The sequence below is a fragment of the Microchirus variegatus genome (genome assembly GCF_963457635.1).
Source record: "Microchirus variegatus genome assembly, chromosome: 10".
Taxonomy (NCBI): Eukaryota; Metazoa; Chordata; class Actinopteri; order Pleuronectiformes; family Soleidae; genus Microchirus; species Microchirus variegatus.
Genome location: NC_139811.1, coordinates 27032588 through 27049874, shown reverse-complemented (window position 1 = coordinate 27049874; position 17287 = coordinate 27032588). Strand labels below are relative to the sequence as shown.

At 43.6% G+C, this 17287-nt stretch overlaps 1 protein-coding gene across 1 annotated transcript in view; it reads left to right on the top strand.

The window, feature by feature from the left end:
• nbr1b (NBR1 autophagy cargo receptor b) overlaps positions 1-17287 on the top strand; it is a gene marked incomplete at its 3' end in the record, with an annotated part of 63628 nt that overhangs the window by 23256 nt on the left and 23085 nt on the right. The window contains exons 6-14 of the mRNA XM_083897078.1: positions 1067-1144; positions 1233-1489; positions 1767-1892; positions 7407-7613; positions 7800-7959; positions 9215-9298; positions 9952-10137; positions 14391-14507; positions 15866-15941. Of these exons, the coding sequence (XP_083753204.1) occupies positions 1067-1144; positions 1233-1489; positions 1767-1892; positions 7407-7613; positions 7800-7959; positions 9215-9298; positions 9952-10137; positions 14391-14507; positions 15866-15941 (1291 nt within the window). The remainder of the gene's footprint in view (positions 1-1066; positions 1145-1232; positions 1490-1766; positions 1893-7406; positions 7614-7799; positions 7960-9214; positions 9299-9951; positions 10138-14390; positions 14508-15865; positions 15942-17287) is intronic.

Sequence of the window (17287 nt, the reverse complement as noted above, 5' to 3'; positions counted from 1 at the left end):
AGTCACTCATCCATTGAAAGTAGACCTATGTGTAATCTTGAGAGAAACAGCAGAGCGCCCCCTGGCAGCTGTGAGCTGCAGGTGAGTCAGGAGGAGAGCGCAGCACAGATGTTTACGGCAACATCCATAGTCCATAGTTTTCTTTGTTTGATATGTCAGGTAATGATGGAGCTGTCCAAAAATACAGACGCAGGATTAAAATAATAATAATATAAAAAGGTCCTATGGACCCGGGGAACAACGATGTCACAGGCTTCAAATTTCATTCTGCGCCTCCGTTGAGTCTGCTCTTTCTCCATGTTGACAACCCTTGACTAGTGCAAAATCCTCATTTAAATAGGGCGGTCTTAACCACGTCTGCGCCTGTAGTCAATTGCGGTCGCAATCTTAGTAGTTCACCCGCAAAACGTAATCCAGTAGGCACAGTCTTTATGCTTGCGCACGCAATTTAGCGCTCTCTTTTTGGAATCTTTGTAAATCATGCCCTTAGAGTCTAAACATGTGCTGTGTGTATTAAGACGTATTTATAGTTTGGCAGCGACGTTGTCGGCGGTGATCAGCTCTGCCTCTGTGGACGCTCGGTGCACACTGTGGACAGCATAGAGCAGCCTTAGCTTGGCCTGTCCTGAGGACCAATCGCAGCCCTTGCCGTCTCTGTTGTCCCTTAACGGAGTGACAGACACTTATAAATACAAATATTTTGTACAGCCAGAGACGACGCAGAGGTTGTCGGAGAGCCCCTGGCGTAACCTACATAGTGTTTTTTTTTCTTTTTTAATTTTTTATGCTCTGTCAGTGAGCATATTTCAATAATATATTCAATAAAATTAATATAGTGATTATAAAGCAACAGCTGTTCAAACCAGGATAAAGCAACACAGATACCATATGAAATTATCCAAAATCTAAGACCATATCTATCTGGATATCTTTTATCTTTTATTGTTTGGATAAAAAGTGACAGCCCTATTGGCTGCTCGAGTTGCAAAACAAGTGGTTTGTCATTTTAACTGACAATAAATACAGGTTTTAATCAAGTGAATATCCTTATTCTCCTGTTGATCAGGTGATCATGAAAGAGGTGAAAGGGAACAAAGAAGAAGACAAGACTCCTCCAGCCTGGTTTACCTCCTACATGGAGAAGGTACAAACAACCTTATGAATGTGTCATGGTCACTGGAGGAGCTGTCCAAGTTATAAGACATGGTCTCTCTCAAATTTTTCCCACACAGTTTAAAGACCAGGTGGTCCGAGAAGCGGTGGAGAAGATCTGCAGGGAATTTTCCGGACAGTGCTGCATTCACAAGCCCCTGGGAGGAGGAGGGGCTGCAGGGGGAGCAGGAGGTGGTAGAGGGGAAGCTGTAGGTGGAGCAGAGGCACAGCAGGTCCCTGAGGTATCCTCCACTCTACCTGGAGCATCATCCTCCTCCTCCACTCCTCCTTGCTCCTCCTGCAGGGGACAGACCACCGGAGGAGGCTACCAGTGCAGGTATCTGCTGTTAGTAGCTAACTGGCTAAACTGTAAGATATGTCAAATCATTAGCTAAATGTAAATTGTAGTTAGTGTACTGGAAGTTCATAGACATCACTTGCAACCATGCGCCTACTGGACCAACCAGTTGCAAATAATGTGGTGGTATAACATTGTGGGACTCCATGGAAGAAGGCCTGTCACAGTGTACTATAGAGTTCTCTCTTTTTAATGTTATTACTTTCTATCAACACCCTCTCTTTACCTCCCTTCCTCTGTCTTTTCTTATTATCAGTGTTTGTACATCGTGCACTCTGTGCGAGCCCTGCAGTTTTTCTCATGATCCCAGTCACAACCTGGTGAGAGCCAGGACTCCTCTGTCCATCCCAGAACACGGATCACCCGCTCCTGACCACAGCAAGTAAGTCACTACAGCAGTGTGATGACATACTGTTATGCTATGTTGTACTGCCTCTGTTTTTTTAAAATATTGTTAGTATTTTTCAATTACAATGGCATATTTATCCAAGTATTGTAGACATGTATCTCCAATGTGTTTTTAACAGTGGTCCAATAGAGGAGTTTCCTAGTTGCTAGTCGGTGTGTTATTTCCCAAACACAGGGTACTACTAATGTGCAACCCTTAACAGAAGAAAGTCGGTTATATAGCAACAGATGTATCTCCGCCAGCCAGTGTTTCGCTGGCCAGCGGGGAGCTATCAGGATCAGAGAGAGACCCCTCTCTCTCACCCTGGAGAGAGTATGAATGATCAGCTCTAATGAAGGAAACACGTACAGGAGGACGTGCGGCCACACTTGAAGCCAGTCATCTATGTATGTTGCCAGCCCCATTCCTCTCTCCCTTAGAGGTGCTCAGAGATAGCCCGAACAGGAGCACCAGGTATTCGTAACAGACGCAAATCGAAAGGCAAATCTGAGATACTTTCTGTGCGGTGGGTAAATAGAAATATGCGTCCTTTAGATTGATGGATATGAACCAATCGCTCGGACGCACCAAACGTATCAGAGCTGCGTGTGTTAACATCCTGAACGTGTACTGTCTCATAGTTTGTTCAGTGTTCGCAGATCCAATATCGGATGTAAACTCCCTCCCTTTTTGGGGACTAGTAAATATCTCGAGTAGAAACCGCTCTGGCTCTGTTCTGGCGGTACAACTCGAATAGCTCTTTTGTTTTGTAAAGAAATTATTTCTCTTTGCACTTTCCTGGGGGAGACACACTTGAAGGTCTTCACCTTCCCTTTTCTTTTCCTCGCAACGTTTCTGCATCGTGGCCACCGCTTGGCTGAATAAGCCTTTCGGGTCAACAGGAACATGGAGGAGGTGTGTTTTCTCCTTTGGGGAGAGGCTAGACAGGTTCGGCCACCTAGCTCTCTCCTGGGCGGCCATAAGAGCCATAGCTCTCCCGGAGGCTTGGACAGCACATCTGTGTAGACAGAGGCAGAGGTCCGTGACCACGCACAGCTCGTCCCATTCAGTGGGTGAGGTTGACATGTCATCCTGTAACTCGGCCTGGTATGCCAGCAGCAGCGATGACGCGTCCAGCGCCCTCACGGACACGGCCACAGCTTTGTACCCCTTTTCAGTGAGCAACGACTGAAAACAATCAGGTTTGGAGGGGAGGGCTAAGCCCATTGGAGTCAAGGTGGACTTCCGTGTGGGGTGGAGGTGAGACGCCAGCAGGGGCTCGACCGGTGGCAGGTGGGAAAAACCATCTTCTTCCATGCCTACCCAGTCCAACGCCGACCCTCCCTGGATGGGGTTTTTGGTGGAGAGGGGGTTTTTCCATGACCGCCTCGTCTCTTCCAGGCACTCGGGGAATGCCTGCAGCAGCTGTTTTGAGGCTGATTTTGCTTTTTTGCCCATTTCCCTCATAACGAGACGTGGTGGTCTCCACTGGGACTTCTGGCCATGTAATGCCCAGCGCACGGTCAGTCGGGTTTGGGGAGCCGCTGCGTGTGCTTTTGCCGAGCGTCAGCTTTGCAGCCGGTGAAAGGAGAAAGAGACCAGTCCCCTGCTCATCGTCATCAGAGCCGAGGCTCACGGACTCGTCTCCTATCTTGGAGTCACAGTCGTCGATTTTGTCCCATAAACGTCGGGAACGTGATCATCGGCGTCGGAGAGTGGCTCGGCAGCGTCGAGTTGGTCACCCCAGCTGGCTCCCGCGGGGATGGTGTTTCCCTGGGTGCTCTCTGTTAACTCGGGTGGCGGGGAATGGATACCCCCACCATATGATCCGTGGACAGACTAGCTTGGCGCGCTAGCCCGCGACGGCGGGTCTTACTTGAAAGACGGCCACAGTGCTCACGGGCAACCGGAGATGCTAGAGCGTCCGGCTATTTTGCAACCAAATGCACACGTCTTAGGCGGAATCGTTGCCTTTTCCATGGTGAGGAGAAGAGAACAATTAGGCTCCGTATTTAAAATGCGAAGCTGCAGCAGCTACTGTTTGGTGACACCCAGCTACTCCACTCAGTCAGCGATGTAGTTTAAGGTAGAGTTCGCCGCGAACGAGTTGTTGGCTCACTCTGTGAACGGCAATGCTATCCCCTTAGCTACACCTGCTTTCTGAGAGATGTTTCTGAGAGCGAGAAGTGGTATTAAACTGAAGATATGACGTGACGTCGGGCTAATATAAGCAGAAGGGAGTCCCTCCTCCGGAGGCAGACGTTAGTCCTCCGGCCAGTCCGGACTGGAGTAATAAAAAAAAGCTTCTGGGGACAAGCACGTAGGGGCATGACCCATAGTGAGATACCAAACGAATGTTGAAAAAGAACAATTGTTCAAATAGTGATACAAGCAATAAACTTGGTACAAATGCTCCTTAGACTTTACTCTTTTGAAAAAGTACTCGAAATTCAAGATGTAATAAAACAGACTTGAATCTGACGATTCTGATTCGACAATGACAGATAATACGTCTAGAACACTGCAGGGTTTCCCCCAGAAAACCTGCTAAGCCCGGTGGTAGGACCTCTCGGGCGGCCCACAGCGTTATTGTAAGACATTTATTAACAATACTTAAACGCCAACTTTAGAGACTTACAAAAAGACACTCTCTTGAAATTAAATAAATAATATCAATTTTTTCACTGAAATACTAATTAAGTAATCGGCCAGTGAATCTTAAACCAAGCCATGCAATGGTTACATCTAAAAGTAAAATAAATCAACAAGGCGACCTTGAGTGTCATGAAATATAATGCATTATTATTATTATTCTAAATATAAAAGTGGTAGTGCCCCCTCATCTGGTGCAGACAAACGGCCCTTTTATTTCTGCGCACCGCCCCTGCGCTGTTCTCTTCTCCCTCTCTGGCGCCGTTCGTCGCTCTGCGCTTCTACGTCTCCAAGCGGTCTCTTCCAAAGCAGACTGGACCATTTCTCTACGTGGTGGTGACGGACTAAGAGCAGATCGCACTTTTCATCGTTTTTACTCCGTGGTCTCAATATTTATGTAGAAGACTCTTTAGCGCTGTAATTAAGGGAATAACGGATGCATCAGATGAGCTGATGTCTTTAGTTAACTGCTCATCAGCACTAAAACTGGTGTGAAGTCAATATCGCGGGGAGTTCATAATCTGTGCCGCACTCAGCCAAGTTTCGCTTTTTAGCAGAGACTTTCCAGCATTTAACAGGTGCTGTTCCACCGTGTTGTAGCTGTGTTTCGACCGCCGAATTATCGTTGCATCCCTAAATATAATATCTTTATTGACCGTCATAATGTGTAACCGTAATAATGACGCACTTGATAGTGTGACTTGGGTTTCAATCGGCACCTGGACAAGCGTGCGCTGCGCTGATTAAATGGGGGAACGTGCGCTCTTGTTCCCCCGTATAGAAAAAGCCGTGGTGTATGAAAAAAGGGAGTTCATAATCTGCTCTGTATGCAGCCAAGTTTCGTTTTTGCGCAGAGACTTTCCAGCGTTTAATAGGTGCTGTGTTTTGACCACCGAATTATCGGTGCATCCCTAAATATAACATCTTTATTGACAAGAACAATGTAACTGTAATAATGACGCACTTGATAGTGTGACTTGGGTTTCAATCGGCATCTGGACATATAGGCTTATAATACACTGGGGGAAACCCTGCACTGATAATAACTACTTTTGCTGGCAAAGCCGGCTGAAATGAATATTAGTACTAAGGATCTTTGGAATTGCATAGGAAAAAAAATCTCTTTCTCCTCCAAGTTGGTGGGGCGTCGCCCAAATCATCCCTATACACCATCTGCCCCTGCAGCTGTGGGTGCTGTCTTCATGCACAATGTGTTAGAGTCTGAAATGCTCAATCACACACAGTGATTATTTATTACTGCATATGGCGGCCATCTTGAAAATGGGCGGCCATCTTGGATTTCAAGTGGCCCGTGTACTTTTTGAAAAGAGCAATGTCTAAGGAGTATCTGTGCCAATTTTGGTGCTTGTATCACCATTTGAACGATTCCTCTCAAAATATGATGTTATCTGCCCCACTAATAGAGGTGTGTGTCATCAGCGTAACAGGCAAAATTGGATGATGAAAGGCTGTGCTTAAGTCAAGGAGGATGAGTATAGAAAGGATACCAGAGTCAGCTGCTATCAGCAAGTCATTTTGTTTTTGACCTGGGCGGTTTAGGTATTATGGAGGAGACGGAAACCAGATTACTCAAACAGACTCAGGGTCAGAGTAGGGTGTTACCTCATGTAGGGCCCTATGATTTCCGTGTTAACGGAATCGCGGACGGAATCGCGGAATTGGCCAATAAAAACGGAATCTAATGTTAAACGCGGAATATCGCGGAAATTGACATAATGTGACTGAAATGCTGTCATCGTGAGGAGAAGGAACGTTTGTCTGGAGAAATGTTCCAGGGAACGCTCATTCGTGACACCACCCGTGCATCTCCTCACAAACACTCACCCGGCCAGGGTCTCCCCCAGTGCGTGTTGCTTGTTTATTTACTTTATATACACTTTTTTTTTCTAAACCGCGGAACAAGTGCGCTGCGCCCGCATGTAACTGGCGAGCGTCCCCTTGTCCAGGTGCCGATTGAAACTCAAGTCACACCATCAAATGCGCCATTATTACGGTTATATTGTTATTGTCAATAAAGATGTTTTATTTAGGAATGCACCGATAATTCGGTGGCCGAAACATGGCGAGTAAACTGTGGAACATCGCCTGTTAAATGCTGGAAAGTCTCTGCGCAAAAGTGAAACTTATGAACTCCCCGCGTATTTCACTTCACAGCAGAGAACATTCTCTCTCTTTGAACAGTTAACTAAAGACATCGGCTCATCTGATGCATCTGTTATTCCCTTAATTGCAGAGTTGTAGGGTTAAAACTGCGTGTAGAGAAACGATCCAGTCGGATACGGAGAAGCGCACGGCGCAGGAGAGGGAGAACAGTACAGCGCAGGGGCGGTGAGCAGAAATCCGTCTGCACCAGATGAGGGGGCACTACCACTTTTTTATTTAGGTTAATTATTTTACTTTTAAATGTGACCAGCATTGCATGGCTTGTTTTACTGCCAGTTTTCACTGGCATTTACTTAATTAGGATTTAACTTAAGTCAAAACAATTGAACAATTGAGAAGTCAGTGGACATTTTATTCACTGACACAAAAAGCACACATTCTATGGTGGTAAAGTAAGTATAAAAGGTAAAAAAAAACAGAATAAAAAAAAATAAAACGGAAAAAACGGAATTCTAAAAAATTAAAACGGAAAAAACGGAATTTGGAAAAAAATAAAACGGAATTTGGAAAAAAATAAAACGGATTTCATAGGGCCCTACTCATGTGGCTCACATATATTCACAGATATTTCCGTGCCCCTATGGTCCATTGGGCCAACACCAAGAGTACTAGTTTGCTTTTAGGTTTGCATGTTCACCTCCATGTTGTTGTCTTCATTTTCACCTGCTCTAGGTTCTACAGGCGAGGTGACCGCAGTTTCCGCAAGGCAGAGAAGCAGCGGCTGAAAGCAGAGAAACGCCTGCTAAAGGCGGAGGTCAAGGAGATCCGCAAACAGCTGAGGATGGAGAGGAGGGGCATACAGTGGAGCTCCTCCCACAGAGATGGAAGCTCCTCCCCTGTTCTGCTGCAACCTCGAGCCACGCAGCACAGTAGCCCAGAGTAGGTCACTAAAACACATGCTCCAGACTGGAGGTCCAGAGAAAAGACCAATTCTTAAGTCTCTAAGAAAAAAACTTATTTGATGACTGCTTTTTATATCACTGTGTAGTCAGTCAAATTTGGTGAAGACATGAAGTAAAGGATCATCAGAAAAATGTCAACAAACTGATATGATTTCTCAATCAGGCGTCCAAAACGTCCCTGTCCCCTAGTGGTTCCAACAATGACAGCTGCATTTCTGGATGAGAACCTTCCTGACGGAACCAGACTGCGTCCTGGAACTAAGTTTATAAAGTACTGGAAGATGAGGAACACTGGGACTATGAGCTGGAGTGCTGATACTAAGGTAAATACTGTTCTTTTTTCATGGGGGCCCTTATGTAAACCCTATTGTACTCTTTAGAGTAATAGGGTTCCCAAAGCCTCGCCATATTTTCTGTGTTCCATGCACTTACGTAATTTTGGGGGGGAGAGGGGGACACAGGGGACAAGTGCACTTTTTCAAAAGGCCATTTTGGTCAATTACAATGTTACGCTATAGTAAACAGAGACACATCAAGAACTAGGTCCAAGCAGAAAACGGCCCCTCAATCTGAAGCCTGTTTCCCTTAGTTTAGACTGCCCACAAGCTCCTCGATTGGCTCTGCTATTTCTTGTGTGATTGGCCATCCCTGCTGTTACTCCATCAGGTTTTAAACAGAGCCAGGACTTGCACACTGGTCTGCTTGTTGCCCAGAAGACAGGAGTCCCTTATTCATTTTAATTTGCCACTGTAAGTTGTTGTTGTTAACAGGTTTGGCATTTGTGTTGCCTGGGTCACATCAGCAAAACTGATTGTAATATCAGAGGTTTCATTTAGATTAATGTTTCAATCGGTGTCCATGTGCATATGTGCGTGCATGCCTGTGTTTGGTAATTAGGGCAGCCAGGGTGTCTAAAAAAAGTAAAGTGGAGTGGAGACTTCTGTATGTATGAATGTAAATTTCTCAAAAGAATGTCTTACTCCCATCCTGCCACACCTTCACTGGCTCCCAATAAAGCAGCATCAACTTCAAGATCCTCCTCATCAATTACAAAGCTCTAAATAATCTTGTAAATTGTCTTATAGTTTTAGTGCTGATAAATAAAATTTATTATTATTTTTATTGTTATTATTATAATAATAATAATAATATTATTATTTCGTTCCCTGACCTCACCGTCTCCCTCACGCTTTATTTTCATTCAGGGACACAATTTGTGCCATATTCCATTAATGAATTTGTGTCAAGTTTTGTGCAAATGTGACTCCATGCCAAATTTCAAGATTTTTTATTTATGTTAGCCCCCTCAAAAATGAGCGCAACGTCTGAGAAAAACAAACAAACATCTCAACAGGAACAATAGGGTCCTCGCACTTCGTGCCAGAGGCCATTGGCCCTGGCACATTTGTGCTTAGGCCCTAATAATAAATTGTCCTACTCAGGGAAAGCACAGTTGACATGTAGCGGCTGTATGACAACATTATACTGTCATTTTAATGTACATTTTCATTTAATGTATAGCAGTGAAAACTGTGCAGTTGGAGTCATTATCATGCATGTCTTGTTTGCTCCCCACAGCTAAAGTTCATGTGGGGAAACCTGGCTGTGGGATCTGGGGACCGTTGGAAAGAAGTCTCTGTTCCTTTCCTTCAGCCAGGACAGGTACGACAGATGTTTCCTGCTTTCTCTATGCAGCAATGATTTGTGTAAAAATGATGTATAAGTTTTTAAGTTTATTGATATTTAAAGTGCATTATGGTGTATCACCATAAGCATGGTCTCAAAACACCGTACACAGAAATACCCTATGACATACAAGCAACCACATGAGTGCAATGTATGTGGATTCACGGATTCAAATAACAATAAGTTCGAGTAATAAATTAAAATGAAGAAGAGTAAAACGATAAATAAAAGTTTCAATAAAAACAAAATTAAGTCTGGCCTGCAGGTTTGGTTTTACCCTAGGGATTGTCAAGAGGCCTGCGTCCAGAGATCGCAATGGGCGCGAGGGGGTGTAGAGTAACACCTCTGACATATATGAACGTATATGAAGGTGCAAGTCCATTGAGTGATTTATCGGCTAAAAGAAGAATTTTAAAATGTGCTTGTGCAGGAATGGGGTAGCCAGAGTAATGAAATTAAAACAGGTGTTATGTGTGAACTTTTCCTTTTGTTAAAATTCTGGCTGCTGCATTTTGAATTAGCTGTAGACTTCTTAAAGTTGTGTATTCTATCACTTGTACTGTCTGCTATGTTTCAGCTTTACTGTCATTTTGATCATTTACACTCTCATATTTTCTCTGTGTATTCAGGTCGGTATTGTGAGCGTAGCACTATGTGCTCCCGCTGTGGAGGGCTCCTACACCTCCCACTGGCGCCTGGCTCATGCTGGAGAGCAGTTTGGACCCAGGGTGTGGTGCAGCATAGTGGTTGACCCTCTTGCCCCTGCACCTATGATGGCTGATGGAATCCTGGTATCGCCCTGTGTCACACCACAGGTAGAAGAAATTATTAGATATGAAAACATATTTGAAGTATGGAAATATAGTGAAAATATCGTTTATAGATTAGATGTGTCTGATACACTGGTACTGAAATCAGCTATGTTATTAACCCTTAAGGCAACATTATACTTCTCCGGCTGCGTAATGCGTTATCCGACTGCATAACCACGGAGACCCTTCGAGCCTTCATACTTCTGCGTCGCGGTGACGGATACGCGCTGCAATTTCCCACCCGATCAGTAGGGGTCGCTGCGCAAGGTTGTTGTGCTTCTGGCTACAGTGAGCAATGGCGTCCGAGAGAGAAAGACTGTTGTTGTTAAAACAGTGGCCGTTTCTCACTTTTCTGTGTCACGGAACGCAGTTTTAAGATAATTTGAGGCGGGAAATTGGCCATTAAGGGCCTGATTTACTAAAGATTTGCGCGTGCAAAAACGTGTGCAAACTGTATTGCACACGTTTTTGCACGCGCAAAGCTTTAGCAGATTAGCGTTGATGCTGATCTACTAACGGGGTGCAACGAGGAGCTCGTCCCTCAGACGGGCAAAATAGCACTCCCATTTGGCTTTTTGCCTTAATGCATATGCAATGTGGGGCGTTTACACGCTATTTTGCGTGTGATGGGAGGAGAAAATGTAAATATGTTATTTTAATACGCGCAAAGTGATTTATCAAACCTGAAACTGATTGCGGTGTTTATTTTAGCGTCTATATTTAGCACGTTTGAAAGGCAGGTCTTAACTGGCACAGCGGTGCGCACACATGGCTGCGGTTATTTATAGTTATATTATATTTGTAAATCAGGAAATTACGCTTTTCCAGAGCATGTTCAACTACGCGTTCACAGATGACACACATTCATTTCTTATTTGGTATATATGAATAAATGAAATATAGATATCCATAGGAGAAATGCGTGTTTGTACTGGGATGGGCTTACCTTGGTCTGCAGTTTGTGGTTCAAGGAGAGGTCGTACCTATGTTCCCCGGTTAAGACTGGAGGAACAGGGAACCCCGCTTTACCTTAACGGGTCCAGCTCTAACCTGGTCTACTCGCGAAGCGCAGGTGGCACAGTGCGCACACGTCACCAAAACCTCACAGGCAGGTTACCCTAACCCTAACCCTTCCAGTTCCAGACACATTTAAATGCAATAAATGATCACAACAATCACTATTTAATATAACTACTCTAACTCTGAATCAGCTATAGATATTAGGGGTGGGAATCTCTTGGCACCTCACGATTCGATTCGATTACGATTCAGAGGTCAACGATTCGATTCTAAACCGTTTATCGATGCATCGCGATGCAGAAATGTTTTACTTTAAAGCGGAACTAGACCGGAAGTTCCTATTATCGCTGTTTTTTTTGGTGTGTATCTGCGTCATTACCTTGTTTATGAAGCCTGACGGTTCGAAACAAACAGTTCAGGCATTTCTGAGAATGTTGTGTTTTATTGTAATCTCGGGGCTCAACTGGTTCTCCTGAACAACCGATCGTCCTGCTCCGGGCGGTAGTCCGGGCACATCCGGTTGCGTACATTGAACTGCAGAAGAAGAATAACGTCCGTTGTGGAGGTGTTTCACGAGCAACAGTGTCTTCTGACTCTGGGTCTGACTCCGGTTTAAAGTCATAAAGGGACTGCGGCGGGGAGTCGTGACGAAGCTATTTTTAAACACTGTTAAAACAATGTTTTGATAATGAGTAGCAATGCATCCACCGCTCCAGAGAGGGAGCTGCGCTTCTGAGAGCTAACGTGATAGATTACGTCACTTCCAGATACATGGCCAATCACAACACAGGTGGGAAGGCTCTACGCTGGCTGGCCAATCACAACACACTCTGTCTTCTCGGGCGAGATTTATGGCTAAAAATAGCGCGACTGAGAAGCGCTTCGAAAAGGACAGATTTCAATCGGCTCGTTTACATCAACTAGGAGGATTTTGACCATAAAAACAACTTAATATACGTTAGTAGACCTCCATAACTCACATATATGTGCAACAGGACCACTCTATGTGACCTTTAATACTTTGCTACTCATTTAAAAGTAAGATAAAGCAACATAAATATAAAAGTGGTAGTGCCCCCTCGTCTGCCTCATCTGGTGCAGACAGCCCTTTTATTTCTGCGCACCGCCCCTGCGCTGTTCTCTTCTCCCTCTCCTGCGCCGTTCGTCGCTCTGCGCTTCTGCGTCTCCAAGCGCTAATTTCATGTCTAAAGCAGACTGGATCATATCATTACGTGTTTTATCCCCACATAAAAGTAATGATCTTAATGACGAGGATGGAGTACAGTCATGATGAAGTGCAGGTGATCTGAGTGAAACGTGGTGACAGACTCTGAAGAGCAGAGTGCACTTTTCATTGTTTTCACTACGTGGTCTTAATCTTTGTGAAAGAAGACGCTTTAAGCTACAATTACGGGAATAACAGATGCATCAAATGAGCTGATGTCTTTAGTTAACTGCTCAAAGAGAGAGAATGTTCTCTGGTGTGAAGTCAATATCGCGGGGAGTTCATAATCTGTGCCGCACTCAGCCAAGTTTCGCTTTTTAGCAGAGACTTTCCAGCGTTTAACAGGTGCTGTTCCACCTTGTTGTAGCTGTGTTTCGACCGCCGAATTATCGTTGCATCCCTAAATATAATATCTTTATTGACAAGAATGATGTAACCGTAATAATGACGCGCTTGATAGTGTGACTTGGGTTTCAATCGGCACCTGGACAAGCGTGCGCTGCGCTGATTACATGGGGGAACGTGCGCTCTTGTTCCCCGGTATAGAAAAAGCCGTGGTGTATAAAAAAAATCTATTTTAAATAAATAAACAAGCAACACAAAGCCTGGCGGCTTATAATACACTGGGGGAAACCCTGGCTCTGCATAGAGCGAAGCGAACAGAATGTTGCAGCAGGCGAAGTAATTTAATTTTTTAAATATTCCGATTATTAACTTATCCGAATCGATTCGGAATCTTTCCAGAGAGAATCGCGATGCATCGAAAAATCGATTATTTTTCCCACCCCTAATAGATATATCATCTATATTGATTGTCCCGTCGCCTCTGACGTCATATTAAAGGCTGTTGGCACGCGTAATGGAAACTCACCCCCACTGAAATAACACAGATGAAACCAGGGACGGACTGGGACTAAAAAGCCGTTGTGATGATCCGCTTTATTTATTTATTTACTTATTGACAAAAAAGTCACACATCCATTGAAATTAGACCTATGTGTAATCTTGATAGAAACAGCAGAACTCGCTCCCTGGCAGCTGTCAGTGAGCTGCAGGTGAGTCAGGAGGAGAGCGCAGCACCTTTTTTTTTTTTTTTTTACGGCAACATCCATAGTCTTCTTTGTTTGATACGTCAGGTAATGATGGACCCGGTGAACAAGGACGTCATATCCCTCGATCCCAGTTATCTGCTCATCGCAGAACATCACTTTCTGTTCAGTGGCTTCAAATGTAATTCTGCGTTTCTGTTGAGTCTGCTCTTTCTCCATGTGGACAACCCTTGACTAGTGCAAAATCCTCATTTAAATAGGGCGATCTTAACCACTTCTGCGCCTGTAGTCAATTGCGGCCGCAATCTTAGTAGTTCACCCGCAAAACGTATTCCAGTAACAGGCGCAGTCTTTCTGCTTGCGCAAGCAATTTAGCGCTCTCTATTTGGAATCTTAGTAAATCAGGCCCTTAGAGTCTAAACATGTGCTGTGTGTGTTAAGATATGACGTATTTATAGTTTGCCAGCGACGTTGTCGGTGGTGATCAGCTCTGCCTCTGTGGACGCTCGGTGCGCACTGTGAGCCGGCACAGAGCAGCTTAGCTCGGCCTGTCCTGAGGACCAATCGCAGCTCTTGCCGTCTCCGGTGTCCCTTGACGGAGAAGTGCAGTCGGAGACGAGGCAGAGGCTCTACGACAGGCTCTGCGTCGACACAGAAGACACATAGAGTGGTCCTGTTGCACATAACTGTTAGTTAGTTACATATATTAACTTGTTTTTATGGTCAAAAACCTCCTAGTTGCTGTAAACGAGCCGACATAACAAGATAACAAAATTACACAATCTTGACTAATTTCATGACATTATGAAGGCTAGCGTTTAAAATATGCACAACAGATCCAAATAAGAAAATATTACGATTGACTACGCTTTGCAATACACACAGAGGAAAAGAAACATGCTGTGTATCATGTCATGCTGTAGATACAGTTACTAACTGAAATGATTTTTCTTTGTGTGCAGGGTAAGAACCCAGTAGCAAAGGATGGAAAAGCCTGTGCATCTTCTCGGGAGCAGCCTTTATTGTCAGTGGATCAAGAAGAATACTTCATCCCCTCTGTAGACCTTCTCACTGCACAGGTAAATCACCTGTCTAATCAGGACACTGCTGCTGGAATAAATTTGTTTCATTTTGTTACAGTGGTTTCCAGAGGTGGAAAAAGTACTAAAATATTGTACTCAAGTAAAAGTACCAATACTTTGATGAAATATTACCACAAGTAGAAGTAAAAAGTAGTCATCTGAAAATGTACTCAAGTAGAAGTAAAAAGTAGTTCATTTGAAATGTACTTTAAGTAAAAGTTACTTAGTTACTTTGTGTGGGGTGTAAGGGTAGTAGAAATAAGACAAGGTGTCAGAAATCCAAAACCATTTTGCTCATGCTCCCGGCACGACACAGGATATGACGTCACTTTTGGCCACGCCCTCTATGTTCACGCGCCAGTGCTGGTGATAATCACATCATCATTCGTCTGGTTCTGCTGTACCCTGTAGGTCTTCATTGTGCTGAAATGTCATTTTTACTCAGTAACGGATAGGATTTATAAAGTAACTAAGTACAATACTTGAGTCAATACGTACTCAAGTAAAATACAAAATCCTGATTTTAAATTGTACTTAAAAAATGCAAAATACACAAAAAAAGTATTCAATACAATAAAGTGAGTAAATGTATTTCGTTACTTTCCACCTCTGGTGGTTTCATATTTTTTTGGGCAACACGCACTAGCAGAGTCTGCCAGTGATTTTGTGTCTGTCAAGGACGCAGACTATAGAAACTACCAAAAAAGGGAGCCAATCACAAACCCCTTGTGCACAACTGTTACCATTTTAACAGCTTGTTCCATGGAGTTTTCCCTGGCAAAAGTAGTTAGATTTCATTACTGGATAACCGTTGCTTCCAGAAAACTACTGCAAGCTCATTTTTGACACCCGCTTTTTGTTGGTCTGACTGATACAGTCTATCCAATTGTGTACAGATGTATTTTTATCTACCTTCGTTGGTCATGCCTCTTGGAAGTGGGAGGTGACTATATCCTTTCCAGATTCATACTCAGTTGAGATGCAGTCTCAGTAGTTTTTTGTCGTTTTGTAGCTTGCATACTCTACGCTACAAAATTGTCAACACTAGCACTTTGATATAATTCGATTTTCATTAACGGAGGTGATGCTGGTTCGCTCTTTCAGATACTGCTCCTGTTTTCAAATATTAAAATATCTTGTTTTTTTCTCAACCCAAAGTTATTCAGTATGGAAGAGAAAATTATTTTTTAAAAAATTATTTTTAAAAATTGCAGCTATCCTTTTAAGGACATTTTTGCAGCCTAAACAAAGCATTGTCCCTAACAATAACTTTTTATAATTGGACGAATAATAGAATTATTGAATGTTCATGCCCATCCTTAGCAGTAATTGGCTATTTGTCCTTTGTCTGTCAGGATCTTCTGTCTTTTGAGCTGTTGGATATCAACATTGTCCAAGAGTTGGAGAGTGTCCCAAACAACACACCAGCAGGTAAGAAGTGTGATTTGATCATACTCTGAAAGAACACTATCCGACTTTTAACACAGTTTAGCAAAATTCGGGACTATAAAGAGTAGGATTATAGTGTTTCTGGTGAAACAGGATAATTTGGGACTGTACTGTTATCACAATCACAATGTTGCCTGAAGAGAGACTCGAACTCTGGATTCTCAGGTCAAAAGTCTGATGCTTTACCAACTGAGCTAGACAAGCTTTGGGGCTTGAATGGGATGTATTTAGACATTCATCTAGGAGTTTTAGACTGGCGAAACTATCACTCAACAGAGAAGGTGGACTAAGACACCAACTATCAGCCACCTACAATGCTCTCCTGAGTTCTCATCGAAAAAGAACCAACAAACAAACACATAACAACAGTGAAGTCCATACGATAATAGACTCTGCCTCTCAGGTGAAACAACAACCTGAAGTGGGAGGGGCGAACGATCTGCATTGTTGTAGAATAGACTTTCTTAAAGGTCTCTGCTACGTCTGGACAGGGACTTTAAACCTGGACCCTCATATCTCTGTCTTTTGGAATGTCCCACAGTCAACTAGAAAGATTCTGTTTTGAAGGCCACAACTGTTTTAAAGTATTTAAATTACCATCCAGAAATGTTGATGAGAATTGTATAGAGGAGACATGGGCAGACACATTTGTTCATGAATAAAACATTGAACTGGAGTCCAAGTTCCCCGCAACAAATTTTGTCAACATGGTTCTATAGGTAATACAGAGTATTCAGACCCCCTTAAATGTTTCACTCTTTTTTCATTTGCAGCCTTTTTCTAAAATCATTTAAGTTGATTTTTTTCCTCATTAATGTAAACACAGCACCCCATTTTGACATAAAACACACATAATTGTAGATTTTTTTGCTAATTTATTAAAGAACAACTGAAATATCACTTTGCTGTGACACTTGTATATTTAACTTGGTTGTCCATTACTTCAGATCATCCTTGAGATGGTTCTACACCTTTATTGGAGTCCAGCTGTGTTTAGTTAAATTAATTGGACTTGATTAGGGAAGGCACACACCTGTCTATATAAGATATTACAGCTCACAGTGCATGTCAGAGCATCACGAGGTCAAAGGAACTGCCAAAGAGCTCAGAGACAGAATTTTGGGAAGGCACAGAGCAGGCCAAGGTTACAAAATAATTTCTGCTGCACATAAGGTTCCTAATAGCACAGTGGCCTCCATAATCCTTAAATGGAGGAGACTTGGGATGACCAGAACTCTTTGCCGAGCCAGACGCGCAGTTTGTGATCAGGCAAGGCAGGCAACTGCTGGGGCCCCTGACACTTGGATCCTGAGGGCTGTTTTTACTGA